This window comes from Copadichromis virginalis, linkage group LG3 (genome assembly GCF_057382275.1).
Source record: "Copadichromis virginalis isolate Kocher_CV1m ecotype Utaka linkage group LG3, C_Virginalis_male_GT1.1, whole genome shotgun sequence".
Taxonomy (NCBI): Eukaryota; Metazoa; Chordata; class Actinopteri; order Cichliformes; family Cichlidae; genus Copadichromis; species Copadichromis virginalis.
The window spans coordinates 44,171,237-44,190,940 of NC_140620.1; the positions used below are offsets into that span (position 1 = coordinate 44,171,237).

At 39.9% G+C, this 19,704-nt stretch overlaps 2 protein-coding genes across 2 annotated transcripts; both read right to left on the bottom strand.

Annotated features, from left to right (window-relative positions):
* Positions 1-943: 943 nt before the first annotated feature.
* On the bottom strand, positions 944-3,859 carry LOC146714933 (gamma-aminobutyric acid receptor-associated protein). The gene is made up of 4 exons (XM_085451306.1): positions 3,613-3,859; positions 2,225-2,303; positions 2,006-2,124; positions 944-1,857 (listed from the first exon to the last, which is right to left on the bottom strand). The coding sequence occupies exons 1-4, from the start codon at positions 3,700-3,702 to the stop codon at positions 1,777-1,779; spliced, it is 369 nt and encodes a 122-aa protein (XP_085307432.1). The 5' UTR covers positions 3,703-3,859; the 3' UTR covers positions 944-1,776.
* A 3,454-nt stretch (positions 3,860-7,313) lies between these two features.
* On the bottom strand, positions 7,314-18,453 carry ctdnep1a (CTD nuclear envelope phosphatase 1a). The gene is made up of 8 exons (XM_085451292.1): positions 17,722-18,453; positions 14,603-14,669; positions 11,422-11,540; positions 11,251-11,322; positions 10,892-11,008; positions 10,662-10,773; positions 9,838-9,922; positions 7,314-8,455 (listed from the first exon to the last, which is right to left on the bottom strand). Exons 1-8 carry the CDS (start codon positions 17,824-17,826, stop codon positions 8,395-8,397), a joined length of 738 nt encoding a protein of 245 aa, XP_085307418.1. The 5' UTR covers positions 17,827-18,453; the 3' UTR covers positions 7,314-8,394.
* Between the last annotated feature and the right edge of the window lie 1,251 nt (positions 18,454-19,704).

Sequence of the window (19,704 nt, forward strand, 5' to 3'; positions counted from 1 at the left end):
CAATGCGGCGACTCTCACGTCGACGTCAGCAAAATGAAACTTCCAAGCAGTTTTGTGTATGTCGTGTTTTTATTTCTTGATGCTTATACAGTTTTATAGTTCAAATATTTGATTTCCTATCAAGGGAAAGATTTAGGAAACACCAAAGCCTCCTTGTGCCGAATGTGGGCTAACCAATTTGATTTCATTGGCAAAACATGAGTAATTTCCTCATTACTTACAACAGTAAATTACATGTTCCGCTTTATTTTTCCCCAGTCTGAAATATGTTTTAATACTTTCATTACATACTACCTATTTTGTTATTTGCTACTTACACAGAACTATTTAACTATTAGATCAGTCAAAGTACTTTCTAACTGCAAGTCTCATTCATCCAAACACTTTTCTTTTCATAAATGCACTGAGGTCAAGTTGGGATTTAGTATCTTGGCTAAACATACTTTGACTTGTAGGCTAGAGAAGCCAGGGATCAAACTACCAACTCTCTGATTAGTAGAAAACCTATCCTACCAACTAAGCCACATCAGAGCTTCCTTCCCAACGTTTATTTTTTGTATGCCAGTCTACTTTTGTAACACTTAAAGAAAGCAGGTGGAGGAAAAAAATAGATGTTGGAGTCAAATGTCTTTCTTGCATATATCAAAAATTATAAACATACACGTGGACATGCATGACTTTGCAAGTCAGATTATCAGTGCAGCAACAGAAGCTGATATGATAAAGCAACCCACGCAACCAGAAGAAAAATGAACTAAATCACAGGTTCATGTTTTTGTATGTTGTGCAAACTGTAACTCCCTTGAAGCGCACAGCATCAAATTAACCAGTGTAATGTTTCATTACATTGAAAGCCACAACTCACATGGCTAAAAAAATTAAAAAAATAAAAGTGTAATTACTTGTTACCCTGTAGCAAAGGACAAAAAAGACAAACAGCAGGTAGTTTTTCCATCACATTTTATTATGTATGGTCATGAATAGAGAGAAAAAGCCAGTTACGCAGCTGTATACAGAGTTCAATTGTAATTTTTCTTCTTACAAAAAAAAAAAAAAAAAAAAACTTAAAAAATAGAAGAAAAAAAATTGCACTCAGCTTTACACAATCCTTAGAAAGTAAGCCATCTAAAAATTAACAACAATAACAACAATAATCATTAGCAGTCAACATAATAGTCTTACCACTGAAAGCAGAGGATGATTATTTAGTCTGAATTCTATTATACTCCTTGCAAAGGTCCAATGCAGAGTAGCAAGCTAAATTCTCCTTGACATGCTTTTAAATAAATTTTGTCACTTTAGTTTGTTTTTTCCTAGTGAAAGAGTTCTTTCCCTTTCATTTCTCAGCCTAAGCTCAAGCTAACAAAACTGAACAAAAACCCCCCCCCAAAAAACATTTGCGTTCATTCTAAATAACACCCAATTTAAATCCTTTCTCCCTTAAACCCGGAGTAGCTATAGTAAAGGCCTATTTCTAGTATTATTTCATTAATCTCTCTCATTGTTTTTAAGTAAAGTACGATCGGTTTTGACACTAGAAATTGAACTGGCCATGAGACCACTTAGTTACTGTTGAAAAGAAAAGCGGGAGACAAATACAATTCAGACTGCAGAGTAATAAAGACAGAACTGGATGCGAGAGGGGTAATGCATGGGTGGTGAAAGTGCATTTGACATATTCACTCTGGGAACTGTAGGCTGCTGAGCTGGATTTAATATTTAAATGAATGAATGGATGTGGAGGTCTCAGAAAGGTGGGTAGTGGTTGAAGTGGGATCAGATTTCCCTTTGGCTGTCCCCATACACACTCTCATCACTGTAGGCAATGTAGAGGAAAAAGTCCTCTTCATGATGCTCCTGATGGGAGGGGAAAAAAGAAAAAAACATGTTAGCGCAATATCAATAATGTAGGGAGAGGCTAAGGAACAACAACCAAAGGCAACATGCTGGTTAAGCCATAATGTGAGAGCATGTGAGTGAGCAGGAAGCTTAACAGGACTCTTGCCTGGTACAACAATCCCATGGTAGCTGAGGTGGGTGGAATGACGTTGTTTACAAAGAAGAAGAGCGCATCCTCAGCTCGCAAGTGGATTCTTTTCCGGATGAGGAAGTAAAACTGACCCACTGATGAAAGAGAGAATATGTAATAGTAGAAATTTAACATGTGACATTACAACTCTAAAATAGAAGTCAACAACTTTTTATACTCCAAGGCAATGTTTACCCGTCAGGTCAGAGGGGACAAGGTACTTCTTCTTGTCCAGATCTCCTATTCTGGCTTTGGGTGCTTTCTCCACAATTACCTAAAGGTTAGAAAAAAAAAAGAAAGAAAAAAGAAAAAAAAAACGAAAAAAAAAAAACAGGTGTACAACATGTTTTTATTACAAAGGCTGCAATATGGTGTTCGCTTCATTGTCTCAGAAAAGGGATCTGAGAGTGTACCAAACTGTCAGTCAAGCGAGGCCAGGCACATCAAACCCAGACGAAGTGTTTAATATAACACAGATTATATTTCACAAAAGTATTTCAGTGTTAGAAAGAACCTGGTATATTTACACCCCGGCTATCAGACGTGCGGTTTAATTTTTGAACGCCTTCCCTACTAAACCTTTTTAAGTCTCTCTCCAGTCTAAAAATAGGACCGGTAAAATATCACTTGCCCACACGGTAAACACTGACTGCACAATTAATCAGCGTCCCCCCCCCCCCCCCTTTTTTTTTTTTTTTAATGAATTAGCACCTGATGTGCATTTTTTGTCAGTACCATTTTATGATGGTGAATGATAGTTTTAATTCAAATGATCATACAAAACACGACATCTGTGAATGTTCTCTGGGTCTTTGGGAAGTTATAATGGACTGTTTTCACCATTTAGTGACCAAATAAGTATTCAATTAATAGAGAAAATAAGCAGTGGTTAATTGACTACGATAGTTAATTGTTTGTTGTAGCAACAGAACAAGTTTACGGTAAACTACGATTGAAGGACTGTAAAACGAAAGCTTAAAAGTGATCATGATTGAAAGGAAAGTGTATTTCGTCATACTTTACAGGAAAAACCCGAAATCCCCACATTAAATCAGCTGATAGTTGTGACACAGACGGCCTCGATAGGCCAGACTAACTGGGGAAAGCCTTTATGATTTATCTGCAAGGAGCTGGGCGACGTAAACAACCCCGTTTTGTTGACAGCATCTATTTTAAGGCGCTCTACTGCGTTTCAACATCCAGCTACAGACCACTAAAAGAGTCTGTGCACACCTGCATGTCTTCACCGTAACCACCGTCACAGTCATAACCACCATTATTTGGCCACCAATGATGATTCACGGAAGAATAACACGGAGATCACCTGCTGGCCTGCTCACAGCGGCCGAAATTCCTACTTAACCTCTGCCGTTGTTAGCTACCATGTGTGGCGGTTACAACGTGGCAGTAAACAAACTAAGCAATATATTGTGTGGGTAAAATCTCTCTACAATATCACATTTAGATTTTAAGATTAAATTAGTAATAAAAATAAAACAGTGAGCATAACGAAATTAGCCTGACAGCAGTATAACAGCAAGGCAACCTAGCTAGCTGTCAAGGTGCTAACGTTAGCTACTTACTGGCACCCTGTCCGGATACTTCTTTCTTATTTTCTCGCCTTCGGACCGCCTCTTCTCAAAGGGATGCTCTTCTTTGTACTGAAACTTCATCTTTAAAAGAGATGACAGACAACAAGTCGGTCACTCCGCGGTGGTACGGGTTGCTTAAGAACTGACTCGAATCGCGGACACACAAACACAAACGATGCTAGCTAGCCTTAGCCTCGCCACAGCTGTTTTCCTAGTGCGACTGCAGCGGAGGGATACAATAACAACATGACGTAGAGGAAATGGGTAGTTCGCAGGGGCGTACCTCACCTTGTTTTAAACCCCATTAACGTCGACTGTGTGATGATAATCGACGCGTATTCAAGAAGAAAATAATAATAATCTTGAAATAAACAGTATACGAAGAGCTTACGAATCAATGTTGCCTGTCTGTCTTTTTCTTTTCTTTTACGTGGAACTATTTTATTTTTTATCAGCCGCTGCGCATAAAGACGCGGGGCAGGGCACTGAGGAGGGATCTGTCCTTGTCATATGACCGAGGCCCAGCAGTTTGTGGTTAGGGAGGAGAAACCGAAAAACATGCGACATTTCATTGTGCTGGAGCTTTCGCTCCCGGTGATAAACCCTGAACCAAACACGTTTATTCACATTTCTGCAGCATGTTGGATTATTGTATATAAGCACAAGTTACTGCGTATTTAATGGTGAACACAGTGCCTACTAAGTTTCCTCTAATTACTCGGGGTTTACGACTCATTACACCATAACAGACGAAAGAAGCAAATAACCAGGAGTTTTATCATTTACGCAAATTGTTGCTAAATGCTGATTTTAGGATAACTTTGTGTAACTCTGGGAATTTACTGGGTTATTTTATTCACAATTTATATTAAAAAAAAGTTTAATATTTTGTCATGAACACATTTGGTAAACAAACTGTGCCTCCAAAGCTGCCACTCATACATCCTGAAACACTCCCCTGCCTATTGCGCATATGACCCACAGGTCTGAGTCACATCCATGTGACATCACTGTGGTTGAAAACCTCATGATCTCCTCTTGTGCACAGTGATGACACAGATTGCATAGATCTAAAAAGTACTGCACATATTTTTGTTAGAGAAACAACCCTCTCCTGCTTCAGACCAGAAAGTTGCCTGATCATTTTAGATAATATTGTCTCTTGTTTTCTTTGTTATACATTTTTTGGGGTTGTATTTTTACCCCTTAGTGTTCTAGATTTCAGTCTCATGGCTCTTTCACAGCAGGAACTTTAAAAATTAAAGTGTATACTCAGCTGATGTCAAATGCTGACTGATCTACATTATATATTATTATTATTTTACATGATATTCTCTTTTTTTTTTTTGCTGTACACACACTCACACCCTCCAGGTCCAGGTACTATCACCCCCAGAGGGGCAATCTGCCCCAAGACCCAGGAGATGTTGCCCTTTGCTCTGGGGTGGAGACAAGCACAACACCCCCGGTCTTGCAGCAGCAGGGAGGCCCTGCATCCCAGACCCCAACCAGACAGCCAACTCCTCCTCCCCTCCCCCCACCGAAACGGTGAACAGAGAACAGGGATGTGAGATTGATCAATGATAACATGATAGACTCTTCTTGGAGTGAGCTCGCAAAGAAATCCGCTCGATTTGCAAGGTGGATGAAAGCAAGGCAGGTTTAAAGGGGCATCTATTTCGGTTTTCCTAATTTTCTATCACTCGTCACTTTATTAGGTGTCTCAATTCTCTGTGGCACAGATTCAACAAGTTGTTGGAAAAAATTCCTCAAAGATTTTGGTCCACGTTGACGTGATCACACAGCATTACAGTTGCTGCAGATTTGCTCATCCATGATGTGAGTCTCCTACTTCACCACATCCCAAGCGTGCTTATTGGACTGCGACACGGTGACTGTGGAGGTCATTAAACTAAAGCAAACTTATCTTCGAGAAACCACTTTGATATCATTTGTGACATGGTGTGTTATCCTGCTGGAAGCAGCCATCAGAAGATACGTGCACTACTCAAAAGAGATGGACATGCTCAGCAACAATCATCAGGTAGGCTGTGGTGTTTAAATGATGCTCACATGATACTAAGGGGCCCAAAGTGAACCAAGATAATATTTTCCACAGCATCACACCACCACTAGCAGTCTCAACTGTGAATATAAGGAAGAATGGAACCATGTTTTCATGCGGATGGCAGGGTCAAATTCTGGGTCTACCATCTGAATGCTGCAGCAGAAATTTATCAGACCAGGCAACATTTATTTTTGTGAGCCTGTGCAAACTGTAGTCTGTTTCCTGACCTTAGCTGACAGGAATGGAATCCACTGCTGTAACCCATCTGTTTAAAGGGTCAAAATAACTTCTACTGCCTTTCTCCCACCTGCCTGTTTGCCCCCGTTTAGCAGGGGCAGCTAATCAGAAGACTTTTGGCTTAGAGGGAAGGTGGAAGGAAGCTTAAACTACTTGTTTGAGGGGATAAACTGAGGAGTCTAAGAGCGTAATAGGTTCCCTTTAATAAGGTGGCTGGAAGGAAGCTGTGGTCAAAAAGGCAAAATCATATTTACCTCTTTCTGCGTTTCAACCTTTAAATCATCAGTGAGAGGCAGGTGTTAGCAAACCAAAGCATATACTGTATCAGCCTTATACCGTGATTAGAAATCACATTCTGAAGTCTTCAGCTTGGGACAAAAAAACATTCACACATCATCACACGCACAGCTATGGCTGGCTAGCAGATGTGCAACCAAATCAGGGCTTATAGTAGAGGACTATTGCACTGCATGCTTGATACACTAACAGTAAGAAAAACGTCGATACTTTTCACTGACAGTCATTCATTTGCAAAACAGTCACAAAACAGTACAAAACACTACCTGCTGATTAAGATTATGCAACATGATTGAGATGGTCAGCAGTTCTCCCAAACGGACTTCATGTGAGGATGTTTTATCATCAAGTAGAGATGCGTATAAAAATAGAAACGAGAAAACTAATTTGCATACTTTGTCTTAAAATTACACTTTTCTTCACAATTAAAACAAATAAACGTACACATAAAAACTTAGAAGCGATTATGGCCTGCAGCAGTGCTTAAACGCACAGCTTACATGAACAAGAACAGCTTCTGTTTTTTGTCTCAAGTTCAAGCTGTAGATAAAATAAACAACAAAGATGGGACAGAAAGCCATTGTCTAGAGCTTTGGGGACAAAGGTTATTCCAGTTTGAAAAAGCCTTTATCAAAACAAAGTTAGTCTGAGATCAGTGCAGTTCCCCGTTACACCACATGGTGGCAGCAGATGATTAACCAAAGTGTTCCTCTCACAGAAACTGAACTCCAGTGAAGTTAGAGCTGCAAAATGTTAGGGCTCAAACATGAAGGGTGTTACTCGCAGTAAAAGAAAACAAGCTGAATTGTAACTGGTCGATACTGACAAGTGTTTTATTAGTAACACAGACCTGGAGACAGAGCCAATAAGAAGCCGCTGTGAGCCTTGACAAGACTGACATTGTTCAGAAGGCATTTAAAGATGGAGCGTCTAATAGTTGAACCGATACAATAAAAAGGGGAATGGGTAAAAAAATAAAATAATAATAATAAAATAAAAAAAAATGCAAAGGGGTGGGAAGGCTGCAAGTTTGAATCAACTAACAAACAAACTGCAAAAAACAAAAAAAAACAAAAACAAAAACAAAAAAAATAAAAAAAACAAAACAGGAGATTAAGTGCAATTCTTATTAAATGAAACCAGGATGGCATCAAATAGTTTTTTAAAAATGAGGCGAAGAAATTGTTGTGGTATTCAGAAGTCATATTAGCAGATATCATGGTAACAGAGAAACAATCAGATATGGAAAGGCGGAACGGCAGTCCGTGTATCATTACAAGCCATTCTTTTCTTTTTTTTCCTCACAACTTTAAAGTGTTTATCAGAGTCCCATGAAGAAGTTTGGGAGAAACAGTTGTTGGTTATGGCTGAGGGAAAAAGAAAAAGAGAAAAAAAAAAAAACAAAGAAAAGAAACTTCGACTTCTTGGCTATTTGTCCAGAAAAAAAAATGCCTGTGGGTGGTATGTTGCAAGCAAGGGTCCATCAGTTACATCATTTAAATTGATCCAATCTTGCTGGGGGAGAAAAAAATAGAAAGTACCCTGGGAATTGATGACTCGCCGCTTGGGGTATGATGGTGATCTTAAAAAAAATAAATAAATTAAAAAAAAAAAAAAAAAAAAAAAGGGGGGGGGTAGTTTTCTATTTTCCCCTACTCAGTTGCTCCAAGAGGTTAAGACAGTAAACTGATGAGTTTGCTGAAGTGCAGTATGTTGTGATGACGAAGAAGAGAGAGAGAAAAAAAAAAAAGTCTTTGTTGCATCGCCGATCCTCCTCGATCTCCCAACTTTATCTTCAAATTTTTTTAAAAAGGACTAATGAAGTCAGCAAGCGTACTCCGACTCCATACACACACAGTCAGTATCAGGAGCGATAAGGCAGAGAGGCTCCTCTTTGTTTTGGAGAAGAAAAAAAAAAGTACAAATAAAGAACCAAGAGAAAAAAAACAACAACGAAAAAAAAAAAGAAAAAAAAAAAAGCTGGCTCCCCCTCCCTCCCCAGTAGTTCGTGGGTTCTGTTGATCCCATACTGTTCATCCTGTGTGAGGCGGTCACCTCAGGAGGGGCTCGGAGAGGGCTGGTGGGTCGTCTACGTGGGAATGGAGGGCAGGGTGGAAGCCAGCAGAGAGAAGAGGCTGGTCAACAAGCCCGATCCCTCTCAATTCAGCCAATCACCAGAGCCGGTGCTGGTGGAGGTTTCGACTGAGGACGGAGCGGACATCAGCAGTGAACCTATGACAAACAGGAGGACATTTCAGTGTACTTTCTGCCATCGTAGCAGGGAAACCAATGCATGTTTAACACTTAGGACAAAAAAGCTCATTTATTTGTTTGAGTAAGATCAAAAGATCAGCCATGTTCACGCTGGCAAGTATTCAGAGTATTCCCATTGCTTCAATGCAACACATTAGCTCTCCTTTTCAAGAATTCAGTTATTTATTTACATTTCAGTTACCGTATTTACTGTGTAAATCTTAAATTCTGCTGTTCCTTTGATGTGACCAGAGAGAAGGATGCCACACAAATTCTCAATTTTTCTGTCTCCTTTTAACTTTTTGGCATGAAGCTGCCAAAAAGTTAAAAGTACATCCAGTCCTATACTTCTGTCAGCGTGTATGCTAAGTCAGGGAACGTGACGGCAAAGGTGATTGCTTTTATTCTGTGGAAGTATTCTTTGTGCAGCGGTAAAACAGGAGCAAAACCTCTGAAACTACAGCCACTGACTTTTTGGTTCAGTCAATGATGCCAGCCAAAAGGAAACTGATGAGCCTGCTGCTGGTGTGTTTTGAGGAAAAGATGCTACCAATATCACACGCTGTGCAGAGGTAATGCCAGTGCACTAGAGAGGTAAACATGCAGAAGCTTACACACCCCATGGTCATATACCCAACATATACAAGCTAACTGCAAACCTGTGTTTCCTTTTCTCAGTAGATTACTTTTTCATATCAGTAATTATGTAATGTAACAAGTTACTTTTAACAGTAGCTTAATCCAACAATGGATAAATCAACCTGGTGTTAAAAATAACGCCTGACATACACATCCGAAAATCAATGATAAACACTCAGCATCTCCTTTGTTTACCTCATACATTACACACTGTGCAGGTTTGCCGTTAATTCAATTCTATTTTATTTATATAGCGCCAAATCACAACAACAGTCGCCTCAAGGCGCTTTATATGTTAGCCTTAGCTTTTCGTAGGAAACTTCATCCAGATGCTTGTCACTCTTCTGAATGAATTCACATGAGATTTCTTGTCTCACACTGAATAAAAACAGCCTTTTAAAGCAACTGAACTACTTCTAAGAGGAACTGCAGACAAAATGCATGAAACATTTTTTTTGTTGCTGAAACATGACGGGCGACTTATAAAGAGAAAGCAAGTAAAGCCACCAAAATAAAGAGATGATACTTTGAGTCCTTGTGGTCATATGAGGATTTAGTCTGGTGTTAACACACTGACAGCTTGTGAGCTTTTTGCTTTACATGTCTTAAACAACTCATTTAGAATGAGGAAGTATGCAAATAACCTTACAACAAAGTAAGCCATGCAAGCCAGTGTCTGCGTTATCCCTTTGCTTTCATGCAAGCTTTATTATGCATTTTACCTTAGTGCATCCAGCATAGGCAGCAAGTTAAGAAGTGCTGTGTCACTAGGGTCGCTGAACCAGGACTTGATGGGTATTGCATTGTCTGGAGGGCAGAAAACAGCCAGTCAGTTGTGTCAGAAAAATGGACATGGTAGTGATTTTGTGCTGCTTTTCTGAAGAAGCCACAGAGTGTTCAAGGAGCTTCGCACTTAATGTACTGCAACAGCATTTTACAACACAGGCCCTGAAGTGAAAACACCTTCGCTTATGTCCTTGTCACAAAGTTCAATTCTACCAAGACAAAGATTTGATTTAATTGATCTGTTAAACATGACCGAAAACAAGCAGCCCAATATATAACTCAACTCGTTAGCAGGTATCGTACCATTTCTCATTTATGTGTGTGTACTTACAGTGAGGGGAAAATTCAAATAATTCAGTGACCTTATGTATAATTAATACGTGTGAACCAAAAGCTTCAAACTACTCAAATGCTCCACTTCTGACAGTCAGTGAGAGGAACTATAACTAATATGGTCGTGTCATGCCCACAGCTCTAGCTGTGAGCACAACAGCCACAATCTTCTGCTGCTCACATGCAAAGGTGCTCTATGTGACCAAAATAACGTAGCTTCAAAGCATCCAAATAGAAAAACTTGCATCTATACTCTAAACCATTTCTTTCTTTGAGCTTGACAGGTCTAAGACATACAAAACAAAGGCAGAAATTGTATTTATTGCACTGTAAATACATTAAACTTCATATAGACGTAACTAATGTGATGTCACTCGTGGTTTCTGAGATCTTGTTTTTGAAGCCCATTTACACTTTGAAATCTTACCTGGATGGCTTCGATAAGCACCAGGCGAGTTGTCCAGGATAACAATACTAGACAGGTCATCGTGTACTACAGACAAGTCTTTAATATAACTACCTAGATCCAATGTACAGTGCTGGGAAAAGAAAGAAAAAGAATATAATCATCTACACCAACAAAAGTCAGAGTGAAAGCAGAAACTCGATCAATATTAGGTTTAACACAGGCTGTCAGAAGACAGCGTAGAGCAGTACCTGTCTGTAGTATCTTCGTTTCAGAATGTTCCTGTTGTTATCCAGTTTGTCTGCCACTGCCGAGCCGTAGATCTCCATACTGGCTGTGAAAACCACTAGCTCATACCACTGGCTCACCTATATACACAAGAACATAACAGTCTATGTTCACAAATTACCATCAGTGTTCAGCAAGTCACAAAGGGTCAATACAAAAAATAAATACACTTTTATGAGTGTGAATGTGCAGTACAATGGAGATTAATGACAAGGATGACAGGCAGGATTTAAAGGAGTGACGATGTTTGTGATTTACTGCTTGTTACCGTAGCCACACACACACATACACACTCACACACGGTTGTTTGAATAACACTCACCACTTCTAAAAAGAAGTCAACATGTGGCCTTTTATGTACGAAGAACCTGACTGGGTGCTTATCAATGACGACCTGTAAGGAAAGGGGAAACGGGTGGAACCAGCTCATTTAGGCAGAAATGGTATTTAAACTGGGAGTAACTCATGCTCATATATGGTTGGCCGCCCGTACTTTGAGGATGAAGTCCGGCGGTGTGCCAGGTCTCACTGTGGGCCTCAGGACGCCGTCATGATGAGAGTGGATCAGGGTCTCATCTAGGTCCAGAACCAGAATCTTCCTCTTTACTGCATCTGCATTCATTTAATAACATCAAGCTTCATTTAGCACATCTACACAAACAAAATTATTAAGAGAAATTAGGCTATGTGAAAAATCATGCACTTCAGTACAACATGTCGGTGTCAACAAGCAGGTTTCTCTTTTACTTCTAACATGTCAAATAGGGCTGCCACGATTAGTCGACTAGTCACGATTACGTCGACTACCAAAATCGTCGACGACTGATTTAATAGTCGACGCGTCGTTTGAAGCTTTGTAAGATCCCAAAAGACGCAGGAATAAGTAGTAGGATTTAAGAGTGTAATAACGGACTGAAACAGAAGATGGCAGCACTGCATGTACAAGGATGCCAGCTGCCGTTAAACCCCGAAGAAGAAGAAGCTGTGTCCCAGAATTCATAGCTCAGTTTCCAACAATGGCGGCAGCTAGTTAGTTTTAATATTACACTTATTATACTTTCTGGGTCACAAAATAAACGTTTAACATATTTGCAGGCGAGAATGTAGCTGTGTAAACCTCAAATATCTGCTCAGTTTATCAGGACACCACATATTTTCAAAAGCGCGCCGACGTTTTCGGAGACGTCTGTTACCCACTAGCTCGATAGCTAGCCAGGGGCAAGGCTCACTGGAGCCCGTGAGAACACCGGACTCCCAGCTAATTGTTTTCAAACCCACCGCCGTCTTTCGCTACTCAGGTTAAACATATATAAGTCACTTAGATAACTTAAAAATGTTATTGTTTGGTTTTTTTCAGTATTTTATTTGTTCCTGAGTAAATCGGTTTGGCTGAGATTAAAGTTATAGTTTTTACACAGCTGAATAAACGTCAAGCAGACAGCTGATTATCAGAAGTGTGAGATGCTCGAGAATATACTCCGGTGTCCTGTTATATTTTAGATAGCAAGGAGTTTATTAAACTTCACCGAAACAATCTGCAAATTTCATTAAACTTCAATAAACTATCATCTTGTTTTTATTTTTAGTTAGCACATACCTTAAACACTTAAAGCTGTAAGCTAATGATAGTTATATAAGAGCAGATGCTGCTGGTACAATAAGCTGTGTTTTACGTCCAATGGATGATGATCTGATTAGTTGACTAATCGCAAAAATAATCGGTGACTAGTCGACTATCAAAATAATCATTTGTGGCAGCCCTATTGTAAACAAGGAACTGCTTATTTTAAGTCTTGACCCAAAAAAGGCAAGCCATTTTATTTTTTCCAGAGTATTTAGACTGCACAGCGAAAGGACAAACCTTTACAAAGTCATCATCAGTTTTGGTGTTGTTAACTTCCTCAGTCTTTTTTCAGTTTTAATTTTTAGAACAGAGTGTACCACCATGTGTAAAGATCTTTTTATTATTATTTACTGACTCTGATTGATGCACTTAAATGGTATGCAAATAAACAAAAGGAAACCCATTATGTGAGTTTCCTCTATGCCTGGTGAGGATATAATGTACTCCACTTTAATTCAAAGTCAACAAGAAATGATGGGCTGAGTAAGACTTGTTTATGAAAAGTATCTTATAACAATATTATAACACATCCTCTTTTATAATTAATAGTGGAAATTAAAGCCCTGACACCCAGGTGCCTTCATTTTTTCCCCTCATCTCTTTGCAATCCCTGACTTGATGAGTTTCCTAATGTGTTTCCAGCCAATTCCAGTTACTTTTTCAGTAGACTCATTTATTCCCCCAAAGACACTCCAGCTGATTCCAGTTAAGCGCTTCGAGGACTGGGTAACCGTTTTAACCTTTGAAGCTGACCTTATTCGAATGCACAGATTTGGCAACCACACTGCCGCTTTACTTCTAGCAGAAATACCCACCATCTGCAGCTAAGTTAATGTACACTTATTCACTAGAGACTGGACCTGGATGTGCTGGTGACGTCAGCGGAATGAGTGAGAGGCAAGTAAAGTAGACTGAAATACAATCCTTCCTCTAAGTCAAGAGTGTGCTGTTGAATGAGCTCTCAGCTGACAGAAGGGAAGTTCATTCAGAGCACACAAACCAAACCAGTCAGTGCCTGAGCAAGTGGTGTGGCCCAGCCTGTAACATTTACATATCCTATCCTTTAATTCAAAGCAGAAAGTCTGTCTTTTTGTTTTGTTTTGTTTTAATCAAAGATAACATTGCATTATGTGGATGCTCACACGTTGATACTGTTATAATTGTTAAGTTTGTCGGTTGGTGTTGGTATATACAGCTAGTGTGCATCTACACATTAGGCATTCACAACTTTAGCACTGCTGTCACACATCTTGAGGATATCTATGGTCTATATACTAATCCTTCATCACTAAAGACTCTGCGTGCAATGCCGTTTATAATGTCAAAGACTATTTACATTATGCAGTGTTGACATTGCTGTTAACACCAGTTATCTCACTCATGACTGTATCAGTTCGCTTCACTGGAAAATATTCAGTCGACATTTACAGCTCTGCAAAAAAAAACAACATTTGTTTTATGTTTACAATTGTTCTTTTTTTTTACTTTAAAAACCAAATAAAGTCATCTAATTGAAATGCTGCAGTGCCAATATACAGCCAAATACCTTTTGTGCAAAACCACACTCTGTTGTTAAGCTGTTAGTTGGTTAAACAGCGCAAAACAACAGACCTATGCAGCAAAACAGGTTTATGAAAACAATTGACAAAAAGAATACAGCTGTGCATGAACCCATTTAATGCAACTTAATATTTGTATCTATAAAAGAAGGTCATGGGAAAAAAAAAGTATCTAAAAGCTAGTGTGATTTTCCTTATGGGGAGAAGCCAGTCAGTTTGACATAGTGGCCATTTAGTCTTTACTTAAAGGTGAACATGAGGGGGATAGTTTCCAAACTGTGCATCTGTTCCAGAAAAAGTCCCAGTCAGCACAATCACTTCTTACTTGACAAACTTGTTTATCACCTTCTTCTGTCCACATTACAAAGATGCTTTTATGGTTCCTTCATTTTGTGGCCAACACACCGATGTGCCTTAGCGAAAGCATCTTTAAGACTTAGCAAGATAAGCTTTTATACAGAGAAATACCATGAAAACAACAGTGTACTCACTGAGCCTGTTTCTGGAGATGGGGGACAGGGGCAAAGTGTCGTATCGCACCGTCTGATACTGGATTATCTGCAAATGAACACAGGGAATCAAAAAGCGAATTCTCAATAGAAAGAGCACATACTGTAGCATGCACTAAACACTTAAACGATGACTTAAATATACCACGACCAGAGCTTAAACTGTGATATATTTGACAATACCATACATACCAAGTACACAGAAGCCTCAAACCCCTATTTACAATCGCTCTGACCTCAAAGAACTTTTCATGTGATTTTACAGAAGAGGAAATGTTTCATCTTTTAGGAATCTTTCAGGGTATAACAGTAAAAACGGAAAACTAATTGTGCTTTGGGGTGATAAGAGATTTTACCAGGATCTGAAATTTTTATTTTTCAGCTGCTTAAGATAAAGCATTCTTAGGAAACCAGATAAAGTAAGGGGACAGAGGAGGGCACCACACTGAAATAACGAAGTGGCTTGCGTCCAACCCATAGCGCTTCCTCTGCTGTGATCCAAATGACTACAGCGAGGATCCTTCCCAGTGCCGCTCTTGCCCAGGGGCTCTGCACTTTTCTTCACAGGGCTATTTTTATCCCCCCCAGCTGTCGGTGGGTGTCAGCGTTGCATGGGGCACACACAGAAAGGGAGACTCACAGGGTGACTTTGACTGAGCTGCTTGGTACCTGCCTTAGACAGGACCTCCCTCTATGCCCCCCCCGCGCTTGCCTGGCAGGGCAAGCCTGGGAGAAGCCTACTGTTGGAAGCAGCTGCTGGGTACCACGGGGGAAATCTCACCCCCGACTCAGCTCTCTGTATCTTTAAAAACATCCATCTGAAAACCTGGCACGCACACGTCCTGTGCCTCCAAACTAAGGCAACAATAAACAATAAAATGTGGACTATTTTTATTTGTTTTTCCTGCCCATCATCTAAAAAAAAAAAAAAAAAAAGATTAAATTTTACATCAACATGTGCAGGGCTTTTTCCTGGTTTAAAACTGGTCTATGGGGGGGGTGTGACTGTACACCCAGACAAAAGTGCCCTGCATAGATATATCTTAAATGACAGATGCCTGCCTATTGTCTCATTATTTCTAACCATTAGACAAACAAAATTCTTTTAGTTACTAAATTAAACTCTTATTCAACAAAGATTACTTCACAGTCCTGATGTTTCCCCTTAGGGATGAATCAAAACCTCGTGGTGGGTGCCCAAATCTTTCAAACGCAGGAAAAACCCTCATGTAGCAGCGGGCCTCTGTTTCCTTTAACCAGAACACTCAGGACATAATTAATGACTAGAAATGGACGATGGCAGCAACTAACATTTTTTCCCCTTAATTAATTTGTAAAACAATTTAATTAATTGGTTCGTGTTCGTTTCAGAGCTGAAGACAACATATTCAGGCTGCTTGTTTTGGATTAATAAAGACATTAATTTAACCATTAGATCTGCAGAAAGAAGATACAGCGGATGATTTGGAGCAACGCTGCTTTAAAAAAAGTATATTATTCATTAATTAGTTATGAAAACCATTGCAGATTTATTCTTAATCAGCTAATCAGTGAAGTACAAATATCAGCTATGTAAGCTGGTAGTTATTTTTTGCTTAGCCAATTGTTGCATGCAGAATGATAAACACAACGATTATGTAACACTGATGTGGGTAAGATTAATAACCAACCACCTCGTCATTTGTTGACATGGGATAGCGTGCCTGGGATTATGACCGGTTCCTAAAATACATAATCCAATTAATCTTATCTTCATTTAGATCTACGTATTGTGGATAAACAAGAGGTTATTATTAAGTGTAGAAAACTGGTTATCCCAGTTGTGAGAACATATATACACACACACTTCCCTCTAAACAGCCCCAACCCTAACCCCGCCATATCAGCATAATAGATGCCCTGCACTTGGATCATCATGACAAATTTCCAGTGCATCACAGACCATGCACAAGAGAGCTAAACTGCGAGAGAGAACGAGAGAAACAGAGGCAGAGAGAGGGAGAACAGTGCACTCTCTGTGCTGACTTAATCCCTCTCACTTCAGCCACAACATGGACTGAACTATTCACACTCAGGGCCTGAGGTGTTACTGCCACACAATCAACTACAGACAAACCTCTAAACAGCAAGATGATTACAACACACGAGGCAGTCCTCCAAGCTTTGTTGGTTTGATATGGCGCTTGAGCCGAAGTCCACTCATGTTACACCACATATGCACATCTATTAACGACACCACGACACCTGCGCATATGTCTAAGTTACAAACCGGTGGCTTATGTCACCTTAAATGCCATGTTTATTGTGGAGGCATTTCTGAGCGATTGAAGGTGACCTGCACGCTTAATGCACTTTAAATTTAGGGTTTGGCTGTAGCAGTTTTCACTGAGCACTGCAGCCGGATAAAGCAGTCCTGCAATTAAAAAAAAGACAAACAAAAAAACGACACAGTTTTGAGGTTTGACCAATCATTCATAAATGAATCTGCAACAGTTTTGATAACTTATCATGCAATACATGTGGGGGGGAGGGGGGGGGGGGGCTAATTATCGAAAGGTTTTAGATTTAGAAACATTTTGACATTTCTTTTTAAAAATTTAACTAGCCTTTTAGGTTTTAGACCATTTAAAGACTTGTGACCATAACCTAAAGAGATTTGACAAGTACCAATTTAAAATGAGATAATTAGTGGAACTTCTAAATAATTAATTAAAGCAGTCATGAGGATATTTTGGCGCACTTGACTCACTGACTCATTATATACTTCATTTGCGGGAATCTGTCTGATGCTTTACAATAAAGGTTCAATTTACTGTTTTAACTAAAAGAAAACTTAATTGTGGAAAAAATAGTTGTTATAAATAATTAAGCAATACTTTTTGATAACTAACTGGGAGGCTGAGGCTTCTGACATGTAAAAAACTGTCATAATATTATGACATCTCAGGTGGAGAGCGCCAGTAATTTGGCTCTCTGAAAACCAACCAAGCTTTTCATCAGGTGGGTTTCATTTAAAACTAAAACATTCAGGCACACTGGGGTCATGGCAGAGTAAAGACTTGCACGGAAAAGTGTCACACATTATTCAAAGCCCCTCTCACCGTTCGTAGGTGCTTCCTGAGGATGTACATGATGAAGCCCCATATTCTGGACGTAACGCCGAGAAAAGTGCGGATGCCAAGTAAACACTGCCGGGTCTTCAGCATGTTAATAACTAGGCAACGCGGTTTTCACCCAAGTTGCTGGGAAGGGGTAATTACTGAAAGGACTTGCTTACCACAGAGTCAAAATTCTGGTGTTTAGCCACAGCCGCCAAACTAGCAACTCTTAATTATTGGAGAGGCCAAGCAAACGTGTGAGTACCTCGCTCTGCACAATTGCGGCACAATTAGCATCAAACAGGGTAACTTCGCATTGTAACGGTGACAAGCAAACGATGAGGTGGTCGAAGAAAAAGCCGGAGAACGACGACTGCTGCTGTGTGGACCTTAGCACGCAGCTCGTTGACAAGCTAGCTCAGGAGCTAGCTGTATGTATACCAACTACCGTTAGCTCGTAGCCACCGAGCTACCGCTAGCTCGACAGGGTGACCACCTTGAACCTTGGAGAAAAATAGACCACAAAAAAGCTGTGGGGTCCTTTCTTGACAGGCACCACTTCAACGCGACTTGAGTCTGTGCGGCTTCCGAATGGAGACAGTGTTGCAAAAGTTCCCCAAAGACTAACCGGGCCGGTTAAAATCAGTTTGTAGTCCAGTGGAAATCCGGAATGAAACTGCGAGCCGCCATCGCCGCCTTGCCGTCACTTCCGCGACCAGCTTGGTTGCGCGCAGCACGTCCACGTGGAAAGAAAACAAACCTACGAGGACGAGCATGTCAGCTAAAACCTTCAAATTAACACCTTTTAGTTTGCTCTTTAGCTCTTCAGCTGTACTCTTACATAAATACTTATGGGGAGTTTTACGTAAACATAACTCTTGCTGAGAAAGCCGTGTGACTTGGTGGTAATGGACGGGCCTGTATATTTTTAAGAGGAAATGTAATGATTTATTGGAGCATTGTGTATCTTGTATAACGACAATATCAAACCAAACTGAAATGAATGTGTGACTGTATTTGACAGCTGTCAGTAAATCACGGACTTGGTAATTGTAATTCAATGCTAAAAAGTTGCTTGAATCAAATTTCTGTAAACTATCAGACTATTAAATCTGACACTGCAATTGGCATCGGCGTTCATGTCGAACTGTCGCTCAAAACTAATTATTTAGTGCCATCAGACCTACCTGCTGACATCATCTATAAATCAGTATACATTTTCAACTTCTTTGGACTGCTCCACCACAGTGGATCAACTCACCCCCTCCCTAGCTTCTCCTCTGTTGCAGCAGCCCTCTGCACATCCTCCTTTGTGACATCCATGAACTTCCTCTGTGGCCTTCCTCTTTCCCTCCTGCCAGGCAGCTCCAACTTCAAAATCCTTTATCCAATGTATCAACTATCCTTCCTCTGTACATGTCCAAACCATATCAGCCTTCGTTTCCAAACTGCTCAGCCTGAGCTGTTCCTCTGATGTACTAATTTCTAGTCCTGTCCATTGTGGCCACTCCTAATAAGAATCTTAATATCTTCAGCTCTGCCACCACCTGTCTTTTTGTCAGTGCCACTGTCTCCAAACCATACACTGTGGCAGGTCTGAGTACCACCTTGTAAACCTTCCCTTTCACAAATCATATTTTAAACATATATTGATTATAACTCAACCTCAAAAGCTCATAAATTTAAAAAAGTATTTAAGTATTGTACCCAAAAGAGCAACTGGTTTGAGATCATTTTTGCCAATGAGACAATATATATCTGGGACATTTTCTGGTTGTGAGCAGCATTTGATTTAATTCCTACTATAGGATGTGGCAGATGAACAGATATCCAGGATTTTTAAGATGCACACAAGTAATAAATACTGTTTTGTGTAAGAGAAAGCTGTTTGTTTGTTTTTTTGGTCTTTAAGCACTTGTGAACTGTCATTTATTTTTGTCCCAGTCACTGCAATAAATCATAGTGCAGAAAAAAAAAACAGTCATT

What these genes read in the sequence shown, in the direction of transcription:
- LOC146714933 (XM_085451306.1), bottom strand. Translation starts at nt 3,702, where the DNA reads ATGAAGTTTCAGTACAAAGAAGAGCATCCCTTTGAGAAGAGGCGGTCC. An exon ending in TGTCCCCTCTGACCTGACGG is followed by an intron (nt 2,125 to 2,224) that starts GTAAACATTGCC and finishes CTCTTTCATCAG; the next exon opens with TGGGTCAGTTTTACTTCCTC. An exon ending in CCATGGGATTGTTGTACCAG is followed by an intron (nt 1,858 to 2,005) that starts GCAAGAGTCCTG and finishes CCCTCCCATCAG; the next exon opens with GAGCATCATGAAGAGGACTT.
- ctdnep1a (XM_085451292.1), bottom strand. Translation starts at nt 17,826, where the DNA reads ATGCTGAAGACCCGGCAGTGTTTACTTGGCATCCGCACTTTTCTCGGC. An exon ending in AACGAAGATACTACAGACAG is followed by an intron (nt 10,774 to 10,891) that starts GTACTGCTCTAC and finishes TTCTTTTCCCAG; the next exon opens with CACTGTACATTGGATCTAGG. An exon ending in CCTATGCTGGATGCACTAAG is followed by an intron (nt 8,456 to 9,837) that starts GTAAAATGCATA and finishes TGTTTGTCATAG; the next exon opens with GTTCACTGCTGATGTCCGCT.